A 25012-nucleotide genomic window follows, 5' to 3' on the forward strand; every position below is an offset into this window, starting at 1 on the left:
CGAGCTTCACAAATCGGTTAAAAAAAACATTTGTTCTCTCGCGTTTTTGTGCGCGTGTCTATCTTAAGATGAGGCTAAACGCATTAAATATTAAACCAACCCACTGGACTGCTACGTCCACGGTGCGCGTGGAATGCAGGAGCGAAAAAGTTGTCGCGCTAAACAATTAGCTAGCGTTAGCTTAGCGTGCTAGCATAAGCTAAGCCAACACAACACCTAGCCAGATATGTGTGCCGTTTATTTTTGACACGACTAATCACGTATAAAGTTTAATTTCTAGACTTCCTGTTCGGTTTGCTTGCAGGTGACGTTTTTATATAGCTAGCTAATCCAGTGCTAGCCTAATACGTATTAGCCGGTTATGCTAAATCGAGTTCGTGCGGGTCCGAAAGCCTTTTCCCCCCCTCTCTCACACACACACTCTCTCGCCGCAAAAGCTCGGATTCATTCTCAAACGCTCGCATGCGCATTTCCCAAGCGCACTACGACAAAGTCTGAACGGACGGCACGCGCGCCCTACGTAGTGCACTACACGACAAAATAGGAGCGTGTTTTGGGACCGAGCCTGCTAACTAGCCGTGCAACTTGCTCCGGCTAACTTCTCATGAATGACACCGTTATAGCGTTAGCATTTTGGTTAGAATAGCAAACGCTGTTCTATTATTATTGTTATTATTAATTATAATTATTAATTAAATAATTATGCATTGCTTTATTTGAAATGTAATGTCACAGAGTGAAATAAAATGTTGAGCTTGTCGCTTTTTAATTTCCGTTGGGAATGCGGTTGCTAGTTTAGCAGGAGGTGAGGTGTTAGCTAGCAACACGTTTGTTTTTGTTCACGTCTAGCCGGATGAGCGAAGCGTTAAATATGCGTATTAAAATGAGATTTATGTTTTAATGTATGTTAATTATGAAGTGCTCGTCTCGTGAGTTGTGGAAACCCGGTTTAGACACACACACACACACACTGCACAAGGGGCCTGATAATTGATAAACCAGGAGAATCTTCTGGTTGCTGTTTTTTTTTTCTTTTCTGCAGGTGAAATGATTTCCTAGTCAGGAATAAAGGTGAGTTCATGAGTTGTAAATAGTGTCTGCAGCTTCATGAGGTTCTCTGGGAGTCCTCTTAAATCCTGAATTAAACCTGTATAACTGTTTGCTGCCACAAATTCCTTGTTGTTGTTGTGTGTGTTAAAGGAGAAGTCCACTGTGTAACACATTAAACGTGTTTCTACAGAAATATTCCTGAAGTGTTTGGTGAACTTGCTCCTGGTTTGTTGCTGCGTACGGTATTTGCATTATCGCTGTCACAAGATCGCCGTCTGACGTCACAGGCGGACATTCACGAACACGATGTGGTTTAATCCCGGCGTTCCGAATGTTGAACTTCTGAGGTTTTTAAGTTAAGTAAAATGAATGCTCGCTGTAATAACTTGTCTGCGAAACCCCAGACAACCCCGGCGCAATTATTGACGCACAATTGCGCCGAAAACGGTGTTTAGCGCCTGTGCAGGCTCGGAGAGACATCTGAACGGATCTTTTCTGACTTCCCGGGTCTCACTTGGTCATGAACAGAGCATTAAGGCGGTCAAGTGATTTTGTTGTCACGGTTGCCGTACGTATTCCCCCCTTCACATGTTCATGCTGCAGTACGCTGCTACGAATTATCACTCGAAAGTACGCCAAAATACAGATCGTCAAAAAAAAACCCCTCCCAAATAAACAACTAATAATAATAATAATAATAATAATGAAGGAATAATTGACGGATGAATCCAGAATGATCAGCTGGTTTTGAAGTCTCGCATATTAATGAACTCTCTGGAAGCCCCGCCCCCTTTCCCACGTTTAAAGTTAGCATCGTTTCAGTTGGTGCTGTTGTCTCGAACTCTATGCGAGTCTTTTTTGTGGGCGGGATTTTCCTTCTTGTATATCCTGAAACGTATTCTTTCTTAACGTATTTTACACGCTCCCTGGGATTGGGTCCAAGTTCCCCCGCGACCCTGAAGAAGGAGTAAGCAGTAGAAGATGGATGGATGGATGGACGTATATTACACTTTTTTTTTTTTAAAGACAATGAAACATATTTTAAATATATATATAAGCTCAACATATATTTTAAATATATAATTATATATAAGGTTTAAATATATAATATTATTTGACCCTGAGCTAGAAGAACATGGCTCGACATATACTATCGTGGGTGTAAAAAAGTTTCTCGTTTTATTTATTTATTTATTTTCCAGCGTGAGAGATGACAACTAATGAAACGTGTGCATGCGGGTGAGGTGTGAATGGAAAATCTAGAAGGAATCGGAAAGATAGATAGGTTCTGTTCGTTATAAACAAGGACCGATCACACAAGCGTTTTAACCATAATAAGGTTAAGGAAGTCATCATCGTGTCCTTTTGACACATGATCGAATGTCGGAGCTCGCCGGCAGATGTTTTGTGGACGGGGACGGTCTATCGTTTTAGTCTCAAGTTGCAGTAATTGGATACGACCTGTTTAAATCCCACAGCTTGCATTCGACATTTAAGTCGGCCTCATTTCACAGAAAGATTGGATGGAAATTGCCTGGAAATCTTCGCCGGTGCTTGGTTCTAAACTGCACAGCTTTGGTTTGTTTATTTCTTTCTTTATTTATAAAAAGCCTCTGTGTAGCTCAGATAACAGAAAAACTGCATTTTCTGGCACCAGTGAGCTTTTTGTATGTATGATGCAGATAAGGGCAGTAAAGGAGAACGACGGTTAAAATCTCTCTGGCCAGATACGTTTTTATCTCATTGTGCTAACGCTGACAGGCATTTTCCCGACTGCTCGGTTCTGCGTTTTGTAGAACACATGCTGTAGTGTTTGAGACAGAACCAGCCTGTATGGGAACATAACAGTTTTGTTGTTTTTTGTCTTTTTTAGGTGCCCATATTCTGCTGAAGAGGAGAGCACCAGGATGAGGAGTCAGTAGGCACCCTCCATAGTATGGCCGCGTCCCGTTCTTCGCGCGTCACAAGATCATCAGTGGGGTTAAATGGATTGGACGAGAACTTTTGTGGCCGAACCCTCAGGAACCGCAGCATCGCACAGCCGGAGGAGACCTCGCCTCCTCCTACACCCAGAACTCGATTGCCCTCGAAGAAGCAGGACTACCAGCAGGGTGGGACTCAGTCGGGGAAGGTAACCGAAGCCGAGTCCTTGCCCGCCCACAGGAAACGGGGCTTGTCCGTCTCGGAGAAAGACGAGCCGGAGAGGCCGGACGCCTCCGAAAGAGTTCGGGTTGGAGTAGGACAAGAAGCCTCCCCTTCCCTGAAGAGGGCTAAGCGGTGCGCTCGCTCAGGGGAATCCCAAGGAACCGAGGAGGAACCTTCTCCCAAACCTGAGAGCCCTGATCCGGCTTCAGGCAAGGACAATGATGAGGACTTTAAATCGGACTTTGCTTCAAACTCGCCCTCAGATTCGGGCTTGGCGCTGTCTGTCAGCCTCGACAAAGAGTGCGAGGAGGAAAAGGATGAGGACAAGGAGCACAGTCTTTCTTTGCCAGGCAGCGAGTCCCACAAGGCAACCAATGGCCTGGCTGAGGTCCATAAGAAAGACTTAGAATCTGCAGCCTTGCTTGCAGAGCCCTGTGCCTGCTCCACCACGCTCACGAACAGTCCCTCGCTGCCCAATGGCAGCCAAGTGGCAGCTTCAACCCTGGACCCCATTGTGCCTTGTACATCCCTGCTTCTTAAACCGGTGGACGAGTCCAATGGCCCTCAGGCCGACAGCGAGAAGAACTGCTCAGCCGAGGAGGCCTCCGAAGCTGTTCTGTCTCTGGAACCGGAGGTCGAGGTTGAGGTAGACGTTATCGGGGATACTGGCCCGGTCCAGGACGAGCATGTGGCTGAGGAGAGCACTAACGGTGGCCTGCTTGTGGATCTGCAGGACCCTTCAGACGATTGCTCAAATATCTCAGGGGAAACAGCAGGGCTGACCTCCCAGCTTCCCGCGGAGCCGCCTTCCTTCACAGAGCCTCAAGAGCATAGATATACCTTGAGGACTTCCCCTCGGCGCACTTCCTGTGTTAGTGGGCCAAGATGCAGCTCCCCCAAGCCTGGTTCCCCTCACACGGATAACGGATTACTGAAGGACGACGTCGCGGTAGTTCCTCTCGACTCTGATGACTCGGCCTGCCATAAAGAACCTCGGACTGACGGGCCAAGTCTCGTTAGCGAGGCCGACAGCGAACTCTCCGAACACGTAGGGGCCAAGGTCAGTGAAGACACTGGCTTATTGGATAGTCGAGGTTCCAGATCCACCAAAGAACCAGAGGAGGAAGACGCAGAGGAGGACGATCCTGATGTCTACTATTTCGAGTCTGATCACTTGGCTCTCAAACACAACAAAGAGTAGGTGGAGCGTTCTGTTTGTCATGCGAAGTGCTTGTAGTCTTTTTGTGTCTACTTTTTTTTAATACATGGTTTGAATTGTGATATTATATATTACTGATGATATTAGCGATGATCTAAATAAGGTCAAGTGTGTGTATTAGTAAGTACATGTATGCTGTGCAAATTTTTATTTATTTATTTATGTCTGCATTGCACCTCCTCGCAGATTTGTTTTGGCTTAAAGGATTTAAAGTGCTACAAGTCTTGCTTATGATGTAAATCAGTCTTCACAGGGAGCTGCGCATTAACAACGCCTTATGATCCGATCGTTTGTCTCGTCCTGTTTTATACGTTGCAGCGTTTAGCCGAGGCTTAGCAGAGATGTATGCTCGGTAATTTCCGTGCCTGTGGTTGGAAAGGCAGTTGGCGCGGCCTGCTGTCGGTGGACAGGTTGTGTCAGGTCGCGCCCAGCTGGTTCGTCCCCTGACGCCGTGGCAGGGTCATAACGCTGCCAACTGCACGGCCTTATGGTTTGGAGGAACAGCAAGTCTACGGAGGAATCAATCCACACGAACAGCGCTTTTGAAAATATCTCCATCCGTAATAAAATGCTCGCACGACCACACCGACTCGGTCGAAGGTAAACGTTAATGGCTTAACATTATCGAGCGGTAGAGGTAGACTACTCGAATTGGCGGAATCGCAGTTGTTTGAAATCGAAATTGTTCCGCAGTTATGTCTGTCTGTAAACTAGAGTTTTTAGCCGCGTTCCTGCTTGACACGTGAATCGACGAGGGCTTTGCGATGACGTCTTGAACATGACGTTTCTTCGGAAAATCTGCGGTCACGATGGAAAAATCGCACTCTCCTCTGAATATTGGGTGATTTTATTTATTTATTTATTTTTTCTGCGATCTACAATTTCTGCGATCGCTCAATCCCAGATAAACCGATTGTATACCACTGACGACCTGCTCAACGGCCTCGATAAATCGAGTCCTAGGACGTTCTGACCAACAGATGCGACGTCCGCGTTTTTTCATAAACTTCTAAGAAAGTATGGGAACGTTAAAACAATGGACCCAGTGAGATTAATATCTGTATACGTGTGGACAGGGCATTATTGTTCAACTCCAAGCTGGATCCATGAGTCTTTTGGTTTTATCGTATCTGAAACTCAGAAAACTGAAAATCAGTTTGATTGACCGCATTTATTTAAAACTAATTTTATCAGGAAGTGATTCTTGGCAGCGTGTTAATTTGAGCGCTGAGATTTTTCTCCCCTGTCGCTTTGGTAGAAATGATTTAGACCACACTTTGGTGGTAGTATAGTCCCGTCATGGGCCAAGACTCGACCCAGAGCCGTGCATAATAGATACATAATCTCTGTAGCTTCCTGTGCTTATACTGGTGTTTAAGCTGGCTATTTTTGAACCATTCAAGGGAAAAAGGATACATGCATTCCTGTTTGAGGAAGTTTCTAATTACGTATTTATTAAAATCCAGCGCTTGCAGGTTGCATTCGATTTTCCATCCATGACACGTTGGGCATGGACCTCTGTCCCGTCCTCGTGATCCGAGTAGTTCTCGATCCGTCGCGTGCCTAATAGAAAGGTCACATTTCTAGACCAGTCATGTTTTGTTGGGTTTCTCTGTTAAGCGGTGTTTCTCTTGCCTTGTTGGTTTTCACTTCGGTACATGCCGCCGTATCGATTTGTCTTCCACGCGGCGAATGGATTTTAACGTGAAGTCGTATAAAAACAGCACCGTTCCTCAAACAAACTGATGCCAGTTGTCGATAACCCTCGAGATTCACTGTTCTCCTCGTCCTCCACTTTTAAGCTATCAGAGACTGCTCCAGACCATCGGCGTGTTGGAGGCTCAGAGAACCCAGGCCATCCTGGATCTGGAGGCACTGGCTCGCCACCAGAAGCAGGCCCTGGCCAACCCCGTTGCCTTCGTGGACCAGCTTCAGAAGCAGGTGAGGTGTCATCTCAGTGCACACATATGTAAGCATCTGTAAAGATCTTGTCATAGAGAACCAGTCGAAAAACGCTCTTCATCTTGTTGATTAGCGGCACATTTAGAAGATGACGAACAGTATGGAAGGTCTTTATTAACTTCTTTTCCCGGTAGCCAAAGAATGGCGTTTTTGTCTGTTTTGGGGGTACCTGTGTTCAGCATTGATTTGTTTTGTGATCTCACACACCACAGTAGTGGTTAATGGTCATATGAATGCAGACCCTTATAACTGCTAATTCTTAAAGTCTTTTCAAGAATTTCTTTTTTTACCTAACCTACCTGGGCAATGTATTCAGATTTTTTTTTTTTTTTTTTTAAATATATATAAAAAAAATGGTTTACTTTTAACACAAATGTTATATCTTCACAGCAAATGTTGATATCAACCCCATTCCTGGTCTCAAAGGTGCCCCAAGTATTTGTCCATGAATACCCAAAATATGACAAAGTTATCTCTAACCACTAAAATTGTGTGTGAGGTAAAATCCTCTCCAAAATGGCACAAAACCTCTCCAAATGGCACCAAACGTCTCCAAATGACATAAAACCTCTCTAAATGGCTCAAAGCTTATAAAAATGGCACAAAGCCTTTAAAAATTGCAAACTTCTATAAATAGCAAATATTGTTGTTGTTTTTCTTTTTAAAAAAGGCACAAAATAACCTCTCCAAATGGCACCAAACGTCTCCAAATGGCACAAAATGAAAACAAACGTCAGTAGCATGAACTCTGTCACACAATGTGTAATTTCACACACACACAAAAAGTCTGAAACATACTTATAAAATATAATGTTTATTAAAAATAGTGCCAGAGCCCCAGGTGAAGGAGCACTTGCTATCCTTATGGCTCAAATGATAGACACACAAGTGACCCCTCTCCTCTGACTTCTCGGGGGGGTAGATAGAGCGGTCAGTTTTGCAGTGGAAACCTCTATGTGGGTGTTGTGGGAGAAGGCCTCAGAAGAAGTGTGAGGAGGATCAGGAGCATTTTTCTTCTCTGTAACAATAAATAATCATGAATACAAAGTACAATAAGTACCCAAAATTACCCGTAGTAAATACTAAAATGGCTTTTATATTTATATGATAATAATAGTAATTCTACATATTATGTATAATATATATTCTATATAACCCATGCTGGTGCATTTGCCGTTGTTTATTATTATAAAAAATGCAGTGCCGTGTTGCATGTAGAAAACAAACGGTGCAGTGTTTAATGGCACACTTCTATAGCGCTTTTATCCAAAGCGCTTTACACTGTGTCCCATTCACACTCGCACACCAATGGTAGCAGAGCTGCCATGCAAGGCGCTAACTTGCCATCGGGAACAACTTGGGGTTCAGTGTCTTGCCCAAGGACACTCCGGCATGTGGAGTCATGTGGGCCGGGAATCAAACCGCCAACCCTACGGTTAGTGGACAACCCGCTCTACCACCTGATCCACAGCCGCCCCATATTGCATATAGAAAACAAACACCGCCGTGTTGCATGTGGAAATCTTTCTGCCGTGTTGCATGCAAAACTCAAGAATTTCATACTGCATGCAAAAAATACATTTCCATACTACAAGCAAAATTAATTAAAAAAAAAAAAGAAAGCAACATAATTTACGTACCTGCCAAGGACCGTGCCCACTCCATGCTGGAATACTCCTCAACTCAATCCACACAGTCTTCCTCCAAAAAAAAAAAAACAGAGCCACTCGGAAATAACTGCTCCAGAAGCTGTGACGCATTCAGGCTTTTTCGGGAGCACGCCGCCGCTATAAGACGCCGATAAATCGCACGCTGAGCGAAAACCAGGAGAAAACTAGCGATCAGAAAAAACTGCCAAACATGCAAAAACCTGCTCTATAAAGTTAGAGCTAGAGCGGAGCTGCCGTTTCCTGATAGTTTCTCTGCACGGCCCTGTAGCGCTGTGCTGATTGGCCTGTACCCGCTGACACACAACTCAAGACGCATGCGTAAAAGGTTTGGTTGTGCTGATTACGCGTTTGATTTTCTCAGCCTCTTAGTGGTCAATCATGTCGAGTTTCGGCTTGTTTGAAAGCTAGAAGTATCTACAATTGGTCCATGTGGATGTCAATCAAGTTAGACTGCCCGATTAAAATTTAGGAGGCAGATTGTGCAGCATAGCCAAAGCAGATTAGCTTTTTTTAGAGTGTGTTTTAGTTCAGTTTATGGCTAATTACTAAATTCCAGAGGGGTAGGATATCAAAACACTTAATGCATTTTGAAGAGGACATTTGTGAGTAAATATGGAACTTTGCGTTTGGTTTCTCCAATAAAGCTGATGAACTTTATACCGATGGAAATGTGCATGATTTATAAAACCGCAAGCAAACTGGATTTTCGTTTATGTAGGTAATGTAAGGTAGTAAACGTTTCTACAAGTCCGATCTTTGGTTTAAATGTTGTAATTTTATTGTGGCAGTTGTATACGGTGGTTTACTATCAAAAAAGCTTTAGTCGTGCTCTCCGATTTATCTCTGTCCCAATGTTTTTGTGGAGAGGTGTGAATTGTTTGCCCAGCAGGGAGCTCAAACTCCGCCCCTTTCTCATCCCCCTGCTCACCAGCAGTTAAGCACACAGTTATGAAACTGTACACACAGAAAGCCACCAGTGTCGTGACTAATCTTGTACCAGAACTGCGGTAAAATAGTTCATTTGTTTATACTAATTGAAAATGTCCGATAAGTCGTTTTCCATTCCGCCAGCAGAATGGAACGCCAAGTGTCGGGGTTTATGGGGTTAAAGAGACGCCGACATAAGGTCCATTTCTACGTTTAAGTTAGATCAAAGGATGAACAGGAGCAGCCGTTATGGAAAATCTGACATGCCGTATTTCGGCTCAAGGAGGCATCTTCCCCATCTCCCCCCTTAACGTATTGTGTCGCCTTCTTGAACATCAGTGACCATTTGCACCTTTTTGTAACAGTCGTGTACGAGTCCCTCGGTTGTCCTCAGTGTGAAAAGACGGATCTCGACACCGTATAGCTGCTGCTAAAAGGGAAGGCGGGTGGGTCAGATATGCAGAAGATGCTGGAAAAGCAAAGAGTGTGCAGGACCTGGAGGATTTTTTTTGAAGAACGGTGGGCGGTTTAACTGCTCGGGACAAACAAGGAACTCGTGAACAACGCTCACAAAACGTAAAAACATGGTATCGTCGATCATCCAGGTAACGACACGCAGTATTAAAAATTGAGCGTGTGTAAACGTTTTGTGTAAGTTCGGTTATCATCATGTCTTGTCGAGGTATACGTAAACGCACGTTATGCGAGATAGCTGATTCAGGGCAGTACTAAATGTAAAAAATAAAAATTAATTTTTTTTTAATTATTAACATTTTGCGGATTGTGCAGGGGGAGGGGTGTAGATTTCTGAGCACAACTGTATCAAGTGACACGGCAGATTCGAGACGTTAAAGATCCGTGGCTACATACTGACACATTTAAGAGTCAGGAAAATGTTCTCCATTCAGTTAAAAAAAACCAAAAAACTAGAAGCTGGTGAGGTACTCGATTTATGAATTATGAAGTCCTTTCGTAGGTGGAGTTGGGCTTGCCCTGTCCTCAGAGAGTCGTCCAGCTCCCCGAAATCGCATGGGACCAATACACCTCAGGCCGCGGTGAATTCGAAAGGGACTTCAGCGACGAGAAGCGCAAGACGAGGCGGTTGAAGTTAATCTTCGACAAAGGTATCCATGTTTATCTTGCTGTTTTTGCAGGACGCAACCGATCAGACACGGGAGTGTTTTTGTTACGGTGATCGTCGGTGTTGACTTACGCTGCTGTCTGCTTTCAGTGGGATTACCAGCAAGACCGAAAAGTCCAGCTGATTCCAAGAAGGAGAGCGACGTCTCCACTCTGTACTCGTCTCTGCCCTCCAGTGACGCCCCGGAGCACGGCACGCTCGGGAACAGGACGCAGGTGAGCCTCGAATCGTTCATGCACCATTCAGAGAGAGTCGCTCGTGTAGACACGGTTCATATCAAGCTGCTGCGTTTTCATGTGCTTTTCGTAGATGATCAGAGGGAGACCGTATCACCAGAGCAAACCGGACACGTTTAACCAGCTGTGGACGGTGGAGGAGCAGGTATCGAGGCGGTCCGCTCGGAACATCCGCTCAAATCCAGCTGTTTAGATGTTTTGCATATCGAGTGCTGGGTCGTGTAAAACACTTCCTGTCCTTCCTGTTCACCGTAGAAAAAGCTGGAGCAGTTGCTCCTCAAGTTCCCGCCCGAGGAGGTGGAGTCTAAACGGTGGCAGAAGATCGCAGACGAGCTGGGGAACAGGACGGCCAAACAGGTGCCGCTTCAGCAGCACGTGGCTGTCGTCACGTCCCGAACGTGTCTAAAATGAATTCCTCCACATCTGCATGTTTAATGCAAAAACGGTTTGATTAATTTATTTATTTATTAAATTTTCTCAGCAACCCCGTTTCCATCTCCTCTGCAGGTCGCCAGCCGAGTGCAAAAGTATTTCATTAAATTGACGAAGGCGGGAATTCCAGTTCCGGGGCGAACTCCGAACCTGTGCATGTACAACAAAAAGGTCCGTCTCCGTTTCTTTAGAAATTCGTCGCCCTCCAATCGTATTCTTATCCTCCTTGTTTGTTTTTCTTTCTCAGACCTCGAATAAGAGGCAGCATCACCTGAACAAGCACCTGTACCGGCCCTCCACCTTCCTGACGTCCTACGAGCCGCCCGTCTACATGGAGGACGAGGACGAGCGCTCGAGCTTCATCTGCGGTCTGCAGGATGGCACGGCCAACGATTCGGTCAGCAGGTTTAAACGGCACGCAACAACAAACATCGTATCGTCTAATAGAATAATAATAATAATAATAATAATAATAATGCGAGTAAACAAAATGGGGATATACTACTGATAAATGATTCGAGTCAACGTAAAACGTTTCTACGCGGATTTGGCTACACGATATGTCCAAAAGTATGTGGACACCCATTGAGCGGTCTTATATGGATCGAATGCTTCCATCAAACTGTAGAAATACAATTCTGCGAGGTTTCCACACATCAGATCGTAAACGAAACGCTTCTTCAGGACCGAATCCGCTTGCTCGACTCCAGACCGGGTCTGCAGTTCGATTTCCTTATACGGTCGCGACGCCAGCCTTAAATAAATCAACCGCAATCCTCTAAATATGGCCAATTAAGACTCTTGTGTTACGTTTCATATTTTTGGTTACGACGGTGCAATAGCGTCAATACGTCCTCCATGACGTCTCTGTTTCAGGACGAGGACGTCGTACCGGTGGAGCTGAGGCACCTGCCAGAGTACAAAGAGCTGCAGGAGCTGAAAAGACTCAGGAAGCAGAAGATCCACGAGCTCCAGAGCGAGAGCACCCTCGCACAGCACGTAGGCTACAAGGTACAAAATAAACTAAAAAAAAAATAAAAAATGCTTTGGTATCGGTGTTCTAACGCGTCGTGTAATCATGCAATTACTAATACATAGTAAAGACCGCTTTTATGATGTGTAATTTTTATTCATTTATTTAATTATTTTACAATTACAGCGATGTGTGGAATGCAAGCTAACTAGTTATGGATGCATTCATGGGTCATTATAACTGTGACCTTCGTCAAAAGTGTTGAAACTTTCAGGCTTAATCATTTTCTTATGAAATATGAGATAAATTTGAGTATATTCAAGATTTTCACTTGGTAAGATATTAGGAGGCATTTGGATGTGTTTCTCAGCCTAGTGTACAACTCGTAGGTGTGTGTGTGTGTGTGTGTGTGTGTGTGTGTGTGTGTGTGCTCCTCCCCCAGTGCGATATGTGTGGCATAGAGCCGATCCAGGGCGTACGGTGGCACTGCCAGGACTGCCCCCAGGACAACGCCGTCGACTTCTGCGCCAACTGTGCCGACTGGTCAGATCCGTTCTGCTTATCTGCACCACCACCTGTCTCTTTACTACACATCTGATACACACACATACACACTATAGCGAGATGATGTCTAACACCGTATGCTTCACTTGACCTTGATAAAAGCGCTCGATATTCCCAGACCATCGATGGATCGACCGCTTTTGAATCGGTTAAACGATTACAGCGTGTTATTTCGCACGGTGTATTATTCAGCACGTGTCGTTTAAAAGGATTCATTGTTTTGGGCCACGTGTCCATCTTGTACATATCGTCCTAACCCACTACTGCACGAATGATTACATTTCCATAAATAAATGTTTTTAATGGAATTTTATTATTTGAATTAGTTCTTCTGATTGAAATTTTCCTTAAATTTGAAAAATTGTTGAATGAAGAAGAATAGATTTTCGGTGGGGTAGTTGGTAAATTGTTGCCGTACGGCAACAATGTGCAGTGGTGGAACGTTTCGTATCATGTCATATAATCACAAAATAACACGCAGTGCACGAGATACAGTTACAGTTGTAAAAAGTATGTGGATAGAAAAATGAGATCCAGACACGTTTTGGGTGAAGTGGATGTTTTTAATTTTTTCTCTTGAAACATACATTTTAGAAAATAACGTGCAATTTCAAAAACGTCTGAAATGGCAACAGATGTTTTTTTTTTTTCTTCGAATGTGGGGAACAAAAGTGTAAATATCCTGTTAGAGAAGCATAGTGTATTTATTTATTTTTCGTCTGTAGGCCTGTTTCAGTTCACAAACGCACGTACTTCTGTTCCGTTATCGCATGTTGTTGCCATATGGCAACAATTAGGTTTTTAACAAATTTAACATAATACTCAAAACGTATAAAGTTGTTTAAACAACAAAAAATGTCATTGATGTTAACTTATTTCAGATAGTGTTTAATTTTTTTTCCTCCTTGAAGTAGTTCTGCCTAAATATTGAAAAATGAATCAAGCCATGTCACATGACCAAGCACTTCCTGGTCATGTGACATGGTGCTTTTTTCTGTTGTGTCAAAATGCTGATTAAAGCCGCCTCTTTCCTGTTACATAGGAAAAATAGTAGTTGTGTGTTCTCGCCTGTCAGAAAAATTTGAGATATTTTAATTGTTGCCGTACGGCAACGCCATCCAGTAAATGAATCCGTGCAGACTAAACGGTTTATTTGGTCTTGTTCAGCACTTTTTCTAATCTCGACCCCTGAACTCTTCGTCCTCCAGCGCGTTCAAGACGGACACGCACACGCCGAGTCACCGCCTGGAGCCGGTCCAGCAGGTCGAGGGCTTCCTGGACAGAGACTACTGCTTGCCTGCAAGCGCTGCCTACAACTACCTGGACCCCAACTACTTCCCGGCCAACAGATGACAGGAGCGAGGCAGGGCCGCTCGAACCCGGGGCCGGACTCACTTCGTCCACTCACCAGAGGCAGATCCGCTTACAGCAGGAGGACCCTGAACCACCGCTCTACCTGAGCTCACACGCCATTGTCAACGCAAAAAGGGAGGGAGCGACGTCCCAAATCGTCTCCGCTCTCCGTCACCCAGCTGCTGTCAAGCCTTTGTGTGTGTGTGTGTGTGTGTGTGTGTGTGTGTGTGTGTGTGTGAGAGAGAAGGTGGAAATGAAAAGGGACTCGGTGCTGACTTTCCATTCACGCCAGGTTTTTAACCAGGAGGATTTGCTAACAAATCAGACGTTCTTAATTTACAGACCCTGAACACACTTTTACTAGAAGCTGCTTTTTTTTTTTCCCCCTCTCTTTTCTTCTCCCCCTTCCCCCTCTTTCACACCCCAAGACCTTACATTATGATGTCGATCATGTGTTTGATGATGTTTTTGTTTAATGTTAAAGCTCCAGCCCATGAAGCACTACAGCACGGACAAGACCAGCTGAGAGACGCACTTGGTAGGTGTCAGTAGCGTATGGGGTGTCGTTTTCTTTCTCTCAGTCTCTCTCTCCCTCTCTTTCTCTCTCTTTCTCTCTCATATCCCTTCCTCCTCACGTCTTCTCGGTGTGTACTGTCGTCGATCATGTGGAGTATACAAACGTACAGTGAGTTTAGCCAGTCGTAGGTGCTGTGCCATTTTTGTTCTTCCGTTCTTCTTGTTTTGTTTTTTTTAGCGTCCGGATGATTCCATGTCACTCGTTTTAGGGGAAAAAAAGACAGAAAATGAAATGGTGGGAAAATCTGCCCAGTCAGCTCACTTCTTACTTTCGTTTTTTTTCCCCTTCCCCTGCCTCATGGTCCACGACAAAGTGTATTTTTATTAATCTATTTAAACGGCATTGATGCCAGAAAAGATGATCCGGAGGTGGTGCCAGTTGTCGTCCACCCGGTGTTATTTTATACACAGATTTCGTTGTGCTTTCCATGTAGACCATTTTGTATTGGATTTAGTTTTGTCCCCCCCCCCTCTTTTTGCTCCTCCCGTCCCCTGCTTCAATATCAGTGTATAACAGTCTGTTCTTAAATAATGTTCACATGTTAGAGGAGAACTGTGGAAATAAAAGTATGTGAAAAGTCTTTCTACACCACACGCCTGCGCTCTTGTCCTTCACTTCGCCTCCTCTCTCTCTCTGAAGAACGAATGCTCGAATGCCAGCTTCTTCCTCCCTCAAGAAGTCGAAATATAAAGATACTAATACACGTGAAATAACGAGTTTTCTCTTCCTGTAGCGTGAAGAATTATTCTATAATATTTAGGATTTAAACGTTTACATACGTCTGTTATAATGGATATGAATATGTAGATCAATGTAGATAAAAACAAAATAAAAAATAATATCCAGTAACAGCAGGGGAAAAAAATGTTAAATAAAAAATGGACGTTCTGTATACTAGATTTTCTGGTGAGTAGATTTAATGATTAAATGCTGAAGTTTTATTTTGTTTAATTATTTATTTCGTTTGGGCATCAAACTTTTTTTTTATTGTAATTTTTCAATTCATAATTTCAACGTTCTAAAACATTTTTTCAAAATATAAAAAAAAGGTTTAATTGATCACTTCTTATTTGAGTTAGATTTTTTATATATTAATGAAAAATAACATTTGGAATAAAATATTAAACATAATCATTTATATATATGTGTGTGTGTGTGTGTGTGTGTATATATAATATATTACACACACATACAGTATCTCACAAAAGTGAGTACACCCCTCACATTTTTGTAAATATTTGATTATATCTTTTCATGTGACAACACTGAAGAAATGACAGTTTGCTACAGTGTAAAGTAGTGAGTGTACAGCTTGTGTAACAGTGTAAATTTGCTGTCCCCTCAAAATAACTCAACACACAGCCATTAATGTCTAAACCACTGGCAACAAAAGTGAGTACACCCTTAAGTGAAAATGTCCAAATTGGGCCCAACTAGCCATTTTCCCTCCCCGGTGTCATGTGACTTGTTAGTGTTACAAGGTCTCAGGTGTAAATGGGGAGCAGGTGTGTTAAATTTGGTGTCATCGCTCTTACACTCCCTCATACTGGTCACTGGAAGTTCAACATGGCACCTCATGGCAAAGAACTCTCTGAGGATGTGAAAAAAAAGAATTGTTGCTCTACATGAAGCTGGCCTAGGCTATAAGAAGATTGCCAAGACCCTGACACTGAACTGCAGCACAGTGGCCAAGACCATACAGCGGTTTAACAGGACAGGCTCCACTCATAACAGGCCTCGCCATGGTCGACCAAAGAAGTTGAGTGCACGTGCTCAGCGTCATATCCAGAGATTGTCTTTGGGAAATAGACGTATGAGTGCTGCCAGCATTGCTGCAGAGGTTGAAGGGGTGGGGGGTCGGCCTGTCAGTGCTCAGACCATACGCTGCACACTGCATCAAATTGGTCTGCATGGCTGTCGTCCCAGAAGGAAGCCTCTTCTAAAGATGATGCACAAGAAAGCCCACAAACAGTTTGCTGAAGACAAGCAGACTAAGGACACAGATTACTGGAACCATGTCCTGTGGTCTGATGAGACCAAGATAAACTTATTTGGTTCAGATGGTGTCAAGCGTGTGTGACGGCGCCCAGGTGAGGAGTACAAAGACAAGTGTGTCTTGCCTACAGTCAAGCATGGTGGTGGGAGTGTCATGGTCTGGGGCTGCATGAGTGCTGCCGGCACTGGGGAGCTACAGTTCATTGAGGGAACCATGAATACTAACATGTACTGTGACATACTGAAGCAGAGCATGATCCCCTCCCGTCGGAGACTGGGCCGCAGGGCAGTATTCCAGCATGATAATGACCCCAAACACACCTCCAAAACGACCACTGCCTTGTTAAAGAAGCTGAGGGTGAAGGTGAAGGACTGACCAAGCATGTCTCCAGACCTAAACCCTATTGAGCATCTGTGGGGCATCCTCTAACGGAAGGTGGAGGAGCACAAGGTCTCTAACATCCACCAGCTCCGTGATGTCATCATGGAGGAGTGGAAGAGGACTCCAGTGGCAACCTATGAAGCTCTGGTGTACTCCATGCCCAAGAGGGTTAAGGCAGTGCTGGAAAATAATGGTGGCCACACAAAATATTGACACTTTGGGCCCAATTTGGATATTTTCACTTAGGGGTGTACTCACTTTTGTTGCCAGCGGTTTAGACATTAATGGCTGTGTGTTGAGTTATTTTGAGGGGACAGCAAATTTACACTGTCACACAAGCCGTACACTCACTACTTTACACTGTAGCAAAGTGTCATTTCTTCAGTGTTGTCACATGAAAAGATATAATCAAATATTTACAAAAATGTGAAGGGAGTGCTCACTTTTGTGAGATACTGTGTATATATACATATATAAAATGTGTGTATATGCTTGTCTGTCAAACGTTTAGAATGTTTTAATATTTTAAAAAAAAATTAATAATTGTGACTTATTAAATAATCCCAAATTTGCAACATTATCTCTTTAAAATTAAAAAATCGAATAATCGTGAAAAGTAAAAAGATTCACACCGTGGCCACAAGATGGAGCTGTTAGTCAACGCCATCCTCATTAAACGTTAAACCTCAATAAATATTTTAATATTATTTTTATGAGTGACTGTATTGGTATAAATCTGACTCTGGTGGATGGGGGTGCAATATAAAGGACAAGTTCAAAACATAGTAAATGTCTGAATGGGATTGTAGATGGTAACCATGGCGACCATGCAAACCAGTTTACAACGTATGAAATGATTTTTTATTTCATTCAAACATTTCAGAAGGAAAATACAATAACAGGATTTCAGCGTGAAACTCAACTCCTCCATGGTTTAAAAGCCTGTAGCCAGACACAGGTAAATACAAATACGAAGCCTGTGAATTTTTTTTTCTTCTTTTTTTTTTTTCTTTTCCATTTTTACACAAAAGCGACTGGTTTTATTGATCGTTGATGCTTTTCTGACATGCTTACAGAGCAGTAAGAGATGAGAGTGACAGAGAGAGAGAGAGAGAGGGATGCTCCATCAATATGTAATAATACAGATACGCAGTAAGTATACATTTCATAGATAGATATCCGTGTTAGCGTCCCACGCCATTCAAACGTGCACCCCCTGTAAAACGTTTGATATCCCACATTGTCATGGGATCATGGGAAGAAGAAAAATAGGTTCTCTTGTCTGTTTTTTTTTTTTTTTGTCCCCTTTCCTTTGTTTTTAATGATATTGGGATGTTCACCATTTTGAACGTACAACCCTCTTACCCTGAAAGTCATTTATTATATTTTAAGAAAATCTAATAATAATAATTAGAATGTCCTTGACACCTTCCTTGACTCAATTTTGTGTGTTTTGTCAAGTCTATGCTAAAAACAAACAATTCAACCTGTTACTCGTTTAAGAGTGCGAGAGGAAAAAAAAAAAACCCTCATAGCCGTCATCTGCAAAAGAAGCGTTACGAAGTCACGGGGGTCGGCCAAACTGTTTAAAAATTACACAACAAAACCAAACCTGGGACTTCTGGAAAAGCGATTTTTATTTATTTATTTACCCCCCTCAAAAGCCTGTTCTCCGATGATGGATAATTCGTCTCTTACAGACGAACCAGATTTTCTCTTTTGAACCCTGGTTATCGGACACTTCTCCATGATTGATTTTATTTATTGATTTTTTTTTTTTTTTTTTCCAGAAAGGTTTTGTAGTTTTATTTAAACGTTTTAATTTATACTTTTAATGCTCGAAAAAAAATTATTCCCACCAGCATCGTTTTCAACTTGAATTGAAATTCTCCGCAGTGAATTTGAAGATCGCTGCCGTAACAACTTCGACGCTTCGTTTCCCTGCCTCGGTCGGTATTCCGACATGTAAAAAAAAAAATCAATAAAGAATCTCCTGCGTTATGATTGGCTAGCAGGTTTACAGTATTGTAAGCCACGCCCACCGTTGCTCATCATTCTGTATTCGATCTCGCCAAGACTTCGTACTTGCTAGCCGATCTAATACGGGAGGCGGAGTTTGTCGGAACACAGCCGGAGAGAGGAAATAACGTGATGCGACGCAAATTCTCGCCCCTCGTTCAGTCCATGCTAGGCGGAGCTAAAGCACTTCATACAGAGAGCTAGCGTTAGCAGAGGAGATTCGAATCGGATCAGAATGCTATGTACAGCAGAGCGTAAAGTCACAGCTTGTTGCCAGGTTCCTTTTCCTACGTGATGTGATGGTGGTGGGTGGATGAGCGATGGATGAGTAAGTGCAGGATAGTGGTGCGTGGTGTTCTGTAGAGTTCCATGGTGTTTAACACGAGTCCAGGACCAGGCAGATCTGCTCGAACACATCGTCAGGGGGCTGTTCTGCATCAATCTACACACACGCACACACACACACACACAGAGATAAAAATGTTTGGATTCTTGTAATGAAAAGTAGGCCACCGAGCCACATGAGACATCCGTCACACATACGAATCACGACAGTAAAGGCACAGCGCACTCCCAACTCCGTTCCTCATTATGTACCGATCTGTAAGGAGTAAAACACTCAGGATGTGCCGTTATAGGAAAATAATCAGCGATGGGCTGATGGGAAGCAGCCGAGACAAAGCGAAGCTACCAGTAGCGCTCTACCAGCGTGTCCCAAAGTGTTTTATTCTTCTTATACCACAGCAACCTGCCGACGCCAACATTCCTTTTATTTGCTGAAAGATAGGACATGTCGTACTTTTTATCCCTTTACCATTACATTTAACATTGTGGAGACAAGTTGGTCTCACTTGCCTCTCTCGCTCTCGCGCGCTCACTTGTGAAGTTAACAAGACCAAAAAAAGCGAAGCTTTTCCTCTTATCAAGAAACCAGAGAGTATAAACGACACTCGCACTGGAGACTCCTTCCAAAAATGTTACACAAACATCTCCTTATCAACGACTGTTTGTTTAATAACGCCACCACTGCGTTGATCCGTTTGATTGGTTGTTTATCACGTCACTCAAGTAACTTAATGTTGGTCACGTCTGGACTGCCATGTTCAAGCTGGTTGCCATGGTTTCTGCCGGAGAGCAATCAAACCGTAAACCAGTCGTTTGACCGCAAATCCCCAAAAATGTCCTCCCTGCTTAAAAAAAAAAAAAAAAAGGTGCGAGCCCTTTCTCCGTTCGTCTCCATTCATCCATACCATCCTCCTGCTGTATATTTGCAGGAAAAGACACCGGTGCTGCTGTTTGTAATTTGTGTAAATCTGACACTTTAAGGTCACATTTTGTCCAGGGTTGAAGCTGGTCCAGGTTATTATTGGCGACACTCACCTTGTGCAGGAGCCCGAGCGTTTCGTAGTGAGTGGCGAGCGGAGTCAAAGTGCCGCAGAAACCCTCCACGCGGAGATGGGCTTCTCGGTGGCAGGAGTCTGTGCGGCGCAGGCTGGACAGCACCCTCTGCTGGAGACGTCTAGTCATGGTGGAGGCCGAGCAATCGAGTAGTAAGACGGTGCTGGGCTGGCCCATCTATCCCAGGCACACACACACACACACACACACACATGCGTATACACAGAAGTAAGGGCTGGTTTTAATTTGGGGAAAATTAGCTTCCTACAAGTCATTCACCCAAACAAGGCCTCTAAAATGGAAGTCCATGATGCCTCATGACCCGTTTGCACTTTTCTAGGCCCTGAGCTTCAGGATATCAAAGGTCGCAATCCAATTGGCTCTCTGCACGTGATGTATCTCTCTCTCTCTATCTCTCTTTCTCTCTCTCCCACCATCCGTCCCTTCAACACACTGACCTTGGCCTCGTAGTCCTCCGCTTGTCTCAGATCCCGCGGGAAGCCGCTGACCAGGAACCCTTTCCCCCGTCGCACTGTGGACTCCATCGACTCGCACAGCAAATCCATCAGCGTGTCCTACACCAGTGGATCAACACACACACACACACATTTTGCAGCGCTCTTTGGATGACTAACGCTGTAAAAGAGTTCTACATTTTAAGAACCTTTTAAGATTTTTCCCTCAGATGGCAGGGATAGAATAGTTGTTTTTTTTTTTTGTTTTTTTTTAAAAAATGTGTTAATTCATACACAAACAGCTGCGAAGTCAGACGCCTATCTTGCTGAAGTAGTCCATGATATCCTTGTTGCTAGGCAACCCCGGTGAATCATAAGTCATCAGATTAGCTCCGAAAACATCGCCGACCCACACTCCGAACGCTCGGAGACGAGGAACATCAAACAACGGCTAAAAAAAACCCCCCCCAAACTCTCAGAGAACCGAGAACACTCGGGCAGAGGTGCGTTACTTCCTGTAAAGGACTTCCTGAAACTACAGTTACAAACCCTGCTCGATAAGCGTTAACGTACGTGTAGACTTGTGTTTCATAGCTAACGGCGGAACAGCAGTGAAATCCGGTCAGGATGAACGGATCAGGCCGTTCTCGTGTATGCAAACGGTGTCGGTTTGGTGTCCACACCTCAGGAAGTTGGCGTCCCCTCTCGAGCAGGTCTCGGAGGAAGCGTCCCCGCTCGCTGTGCGACTGCAGCTCGGTGCACAGCATGTCTCCGGGACAGAGGCGCCTCAAACCGTAACGCTCCTCCATCTTCTCACACTGCAGCGCTTTGCCTGAGCCGGGCCCACCTAACACACACACACACACACACACACACACACATTCAAATGAGCTATATTGGCACGAACAAAAACACCGGTGAACACAGTTTGCTTTGTTAGACGGCGCTTGTTTGCATATTACAGGCTTGTATGTCGCCAGGACTGCGATAAGCAAGGCGTTTCATGCACATGGCAGCGAATCCCGAATGTGTACGGAATTAAAACCGTCGATCTGAACGGATGCACGAAAGAGTTTCCCGTTCATTTTTCCCTGAATCCTTCGCTATAAAACTGAAAATTGCTCTGATTCAGACTGCTGTACTTGGAACCTCAGTAGGAAAAGACCAGAGCGGTAACACTCAGCCCACCTCCTCGACAGCTTCATTGATCATTAACGCCAAGCTCCAATTAGTGGCGCAAGGAGATGCTCGGTCTGGAGAGAGCTGGATAATGAACTACCTTCCGCGCGCCGCTTTCTTTCAGTGCGCCGTTTGCGCTCTTCAAATTCGCTCTGACGTGAGGCGAGACAAAAACTGGAAGAAAAAAAAAACGTCACCGCCGGAGCTTCGGATTCCTGTGGTTTTCGGCGGTTGTAGCTCGTACACCTCGAGGTTCGGCGTGCCGCGTGTTCGGAGATGCTTTTCTGCTCAGCGCGGTTGTAAAGTGTGATTCTTTTAGTTACTTTAGACTTAGTGTTCAAAACAATCCGCCTACCTGCCACTCTGAAATGTACAACAGAATATAGTCAGTAAGTTTATATATATATAAAATAAGTAAAATACTTATTATATATAATATAAACCAAGAAGTAAATGTTAGCGTGGAAGTATAATTTTTTTTAAATTTCAGGCAGCCAGTGCAGCTTCATGTCCGCACTGAAGCGAACGTTTACGTGACGAGTGCTAATGAGGTGGCGAGGTGCGATTTAATGAAAGGTTTCGTCACAGAACCTACCGATCACGAAGATGACCTTTGGTTTCTTCTTCTCCACGGGCAAACCTGTCACACACACAGCACGTATGTTAATATGCACCATAGAGACACGTGAGGCTGGTTTTTCCCGTTCAGAGGTAAACATGAACGCTGACGTCTGAGAAAACGTGAACGTTCTTATAATAACGTGGCTAGCCTGGATACGCACAGGACACGGATTTAGAGAATAAATACACACACGGCAAGCGACCAGATGTGATGGGCGTGTTCTCCACACCAGCTTTTCACTAGCTAGCTGGATAAAGTACCGTCGACGCAGTGCTGCTTTCTAACGTCGCAGAGCGAGTGCGATCGTGGCCGGAAGCACACAGCTAAAATTCTTCTCAATTTCCAACTTCAGGAAAAAAAAAAAAAAAAAGTTACGAATATGCTGTATTCCCAAAAATTCTTCTTAAGATTGTTCCTAAGATAAAACCTCAAATTCTTAAAAAAAAAAAAAAAAACAAATATCATCGTAAATATATATTTTTTTTTAAGTTCGGATAACTGCCAACTTGTCGTAGATCCCGAAAGGGTCCGATTTTTTTTTTTTTTGAATGAATGATTTGGGTCATTCAAACTATTTAACATTATAAAATGATAAAACTTGCAACTGTATAAACTACTGCAATGTTTTATTTATATAAATTAGCATGCTCGGATTATTGGTTTCCACTTTCCAGCAAGTAAATTCTCCTAGGATGTTTAATGTCGTTAAACAAAACGCAGCTTTGTTACGAATAAATGATGGGGAAATTATTGCTACATTTCTAAAAAATAAAAATAAAAAAAAAATGTAAAAGTTTTATTTAAAAAGAATAATAAATTTGATGAATTGGACAGCATTGAATTTGTTTTAGTTATTACACTACTGTCATTTTATTCTCAAGAAAATAATTCAGATATTCTTAAGCAAATGTCTGAGAACTTTGTAAGAATTTCTCAAGGATTGCACTTGCGAACGTCTCGGAATTTATCTTAAGAACTCTCTTAACTGCGTTATCGAGAAGATTTCTGTGAATCCGGCCCCAGGCCGGTAATGTGGGAACGGACCGCTGTGGGATCAGTGCGATACAGTTTTAGCTAGCTGGATTACACAAGCTATAAAACGAGCTCTTGTTGAAAGTCGGATATTTTCGGACTATGTTCAGTAGCTGTAAAGGCGGTGGTGATGATGGGAGCCGATAATTACGTTCTCCGGTTCGGGATGTATCCCATATCGCGCTACTGCACTAAATATTTCTCCACAAGTAGCCTGCAGTACCGTTTTCTACCACAGAGCGCGGGGATTTCCCAAATCTGCAAATCTCACGTCCTGGTTTAAAAGTTGAATTCATGATATTATGCGCTTGAGGTTTTTTTTTTTAATATCTCTAGTCCACACAAAATCTTGTTAAGGCAGTGGCTCAGAGGTCGATAAATAATTTGTAGATGTGACTGCTGTGTCTCAGGGACGCTGGAGTACATAGTGTTCGAATAAAGCACTCACATTCTGCCGGATGTTCTCCGTACCCTGACGCTGCCTCTTCCTCGTCCTCCTCCTCCTCCATCTCCTCCTTGATAGCCTGCGTGAAAACAGAAATGTTTGAAATGACTGCCAGTGTCGTAGCAGCCATGGCGGGACGCTCACGAGTCGCTAGTCACGACCACGTCCCTGTCTACAGAGCCGGCAAATAGTCTCAGATAAGGAATTCTGTCGCATGACAAAGCCGGATCCGTCGTATTCAATGGACTCCTGCGCTAAACTGCGCCGCTTTTACCAGTCAACCGTGTAAACACACTCGATGTTTGCTTTGTCCTCATGTAGTGATTAAAGAAATGAAAGAAATTGGTAATATGACACTGTGTTTGTGTGTGTGTGTGTGTGTATGTATGTATGTATGTATGTATGTATATATATCTATATGTATAGATATATATCTGTGTGTGTATATACATCTCGCCATGGATATTACAACTGTCACGGTTACGTTTGAACTGCAGAGTCTAAACTTTCACTTGTGCCCATGTTTGTGTTTATAATTAAGTAGATTTTACTCCAATTTCAATTTATTTTTTTTTTTAATTACGTTGTCGGTCATAAGCTCGCAAGAGATCACATAAAGTAAAAGTACAGGGCTTCAAAAAACTTTTTTTTCCCTTTCTTCGTTTTACTACAAACGTGAGTGGGTTTGCGTTACTTTTTTCCCCCCACAGAGTTGTTTGTTTGTTTGTTTATTTATTTATTATACATTTTGTATTGGTTATTTTTCACTTGTTAAATCGCAACCACACGCAATCTGAAACGTTGTAAAATATAAACAAGTGAAAGTTTAGACTTGATAAGTAAGTAGGTTTTACTATGGTCGCTATTAAGCTACAAAGTTTACTTAAACAATACACTTTTAATTAACACTGTTTGTAATTTTTTACAATTTAATTATGGTAAATAAATAAATCTAAATAAATGTCCTTTACATCATTTAAGCATTTTTGTGGGAGGTTTTATGGCACGAAAACACAGGAGAAAAAGTCAAAATTTGGGGTTTTTTTGTTATTTATTTTGGCTTTTTTGGGCTTTTTTAAAAAAATATTATTATTGTCATGTTTTATTATTATTCACATTTTACAAAGAAACAATCTGAAAAGTAACATTTAAAAGCGCCAACATTCACTTGAGCCGATGTTTGAATGTCTGAAAGTAAACAAGTTTTGTTTGTTTACTACGAATTACACGATCACA

At 43.2% G+C, this 25012-nt stretch overlaps 2 protein-coding genes across 8 annotated transcripts in view; one reads left to right on the forward strand and one right to left on the reverse strand.

Annotated features, from left to right (window-relative positions):
• Positions 1-25012, forward strand: part of zzz3 (zinc finger, ZZ-type containing 3) — a 28406-nt gene that overhangs the window by 374 nt on the left and 3020 nt on the right. Inside the window, exons 1-15 of one of the 7 annotated variants that reach the window (XR_008386278.1) lie at positions 35-2628; positions 2924-4392; positions 6217-6355; positions 9950-10097; positions 10205-10329; positions 10424-10495; positions 10606-10707; positions 10858-10953; positions 11030-11179; positions 11659-11793; positions 12198-12298; positions 13528-14210; positions 17510-17584; positions 17703-17778; positions 19988-20006. Coding sequence is in view for 4 of the 7 variants with exons in the window: in XM_053628425.1 (XP_053484400.1) it covers positions 2987-4392; positions 6217-6355; positions 9950-10097; positions 10205-10329; positions 10424-10495; positions 10606-10707; positions 10858-10953; positions 11030-11179; positions 11659-11793; positions 12198-12298; positions 13528-13672 (2619 nt within the window). In the remaining 3 variants the exon portion in view is untranslated. Of the gene's footprint in view, positions 1-34; positions 2629-2923; positions 4393-6216; positions 6356-9949; positions 10098-10204; positions 10330-10423; positions 10496-10605; positions 10708-10857; positions 10954-11029; positions 11180-11658; positions 11794-12197; positions 12299-13527; positions 14843-17509; positions 17585-17702; positions 18223-19987; positions 20007-25012 lie in introns of those variants that run through there. The other 6 variants (XR_008386277.1, XR_008386276.1, XM_053628425.1 and 3 more) reach the window with 6 other exon arrangements.
• ak5 (adenylate kinase 5) overlaps positions 17258-25012 on the reverse strand; it is a 35220-nt gene continuing 27465 nt past the window's right edge. The window contains exons 9-14 of the mRNA XM_053628427.1: positions 23780-23855; positions 22273-22317; positions 21182-21345; positions 20502-20618; positions 20026-20220; positions 17258-19087 (exon numbers count right to left, since the gene is read on the reverse strand). Coding sequence (XP_053484402.1) covers positions 19022-19087; positions 20026-20220; positions 20502-20618; positions 21182-21345; positions 22273-22317; positions 23780-23855 — 663 coding nt within the window. The 3' untranslated portion in view covers positions 17258-19021. The remainder of the gene's footprint in view (positions 19088-20025; positions 20221-20501; positions 20619-21181; positions 21346-22272; positions 22318-23779; positions 23856-25012) is intronic.

This window comes from Ictalurus furcatus, chromosome 7, assembly GCF_023375685.1.
Source record: "Ictalurus furcatus strain D&B chromosome 7, Billie_1.0, whole genome shotgun sequence".
NCBI classification, from domain to species: domain Eukaryota; kingdom Metazoa; phylum Chordata; class Actinopteri; order Siluriformes; family Ictaluridae; genus Ictalurus; species Ictalurus furcatus.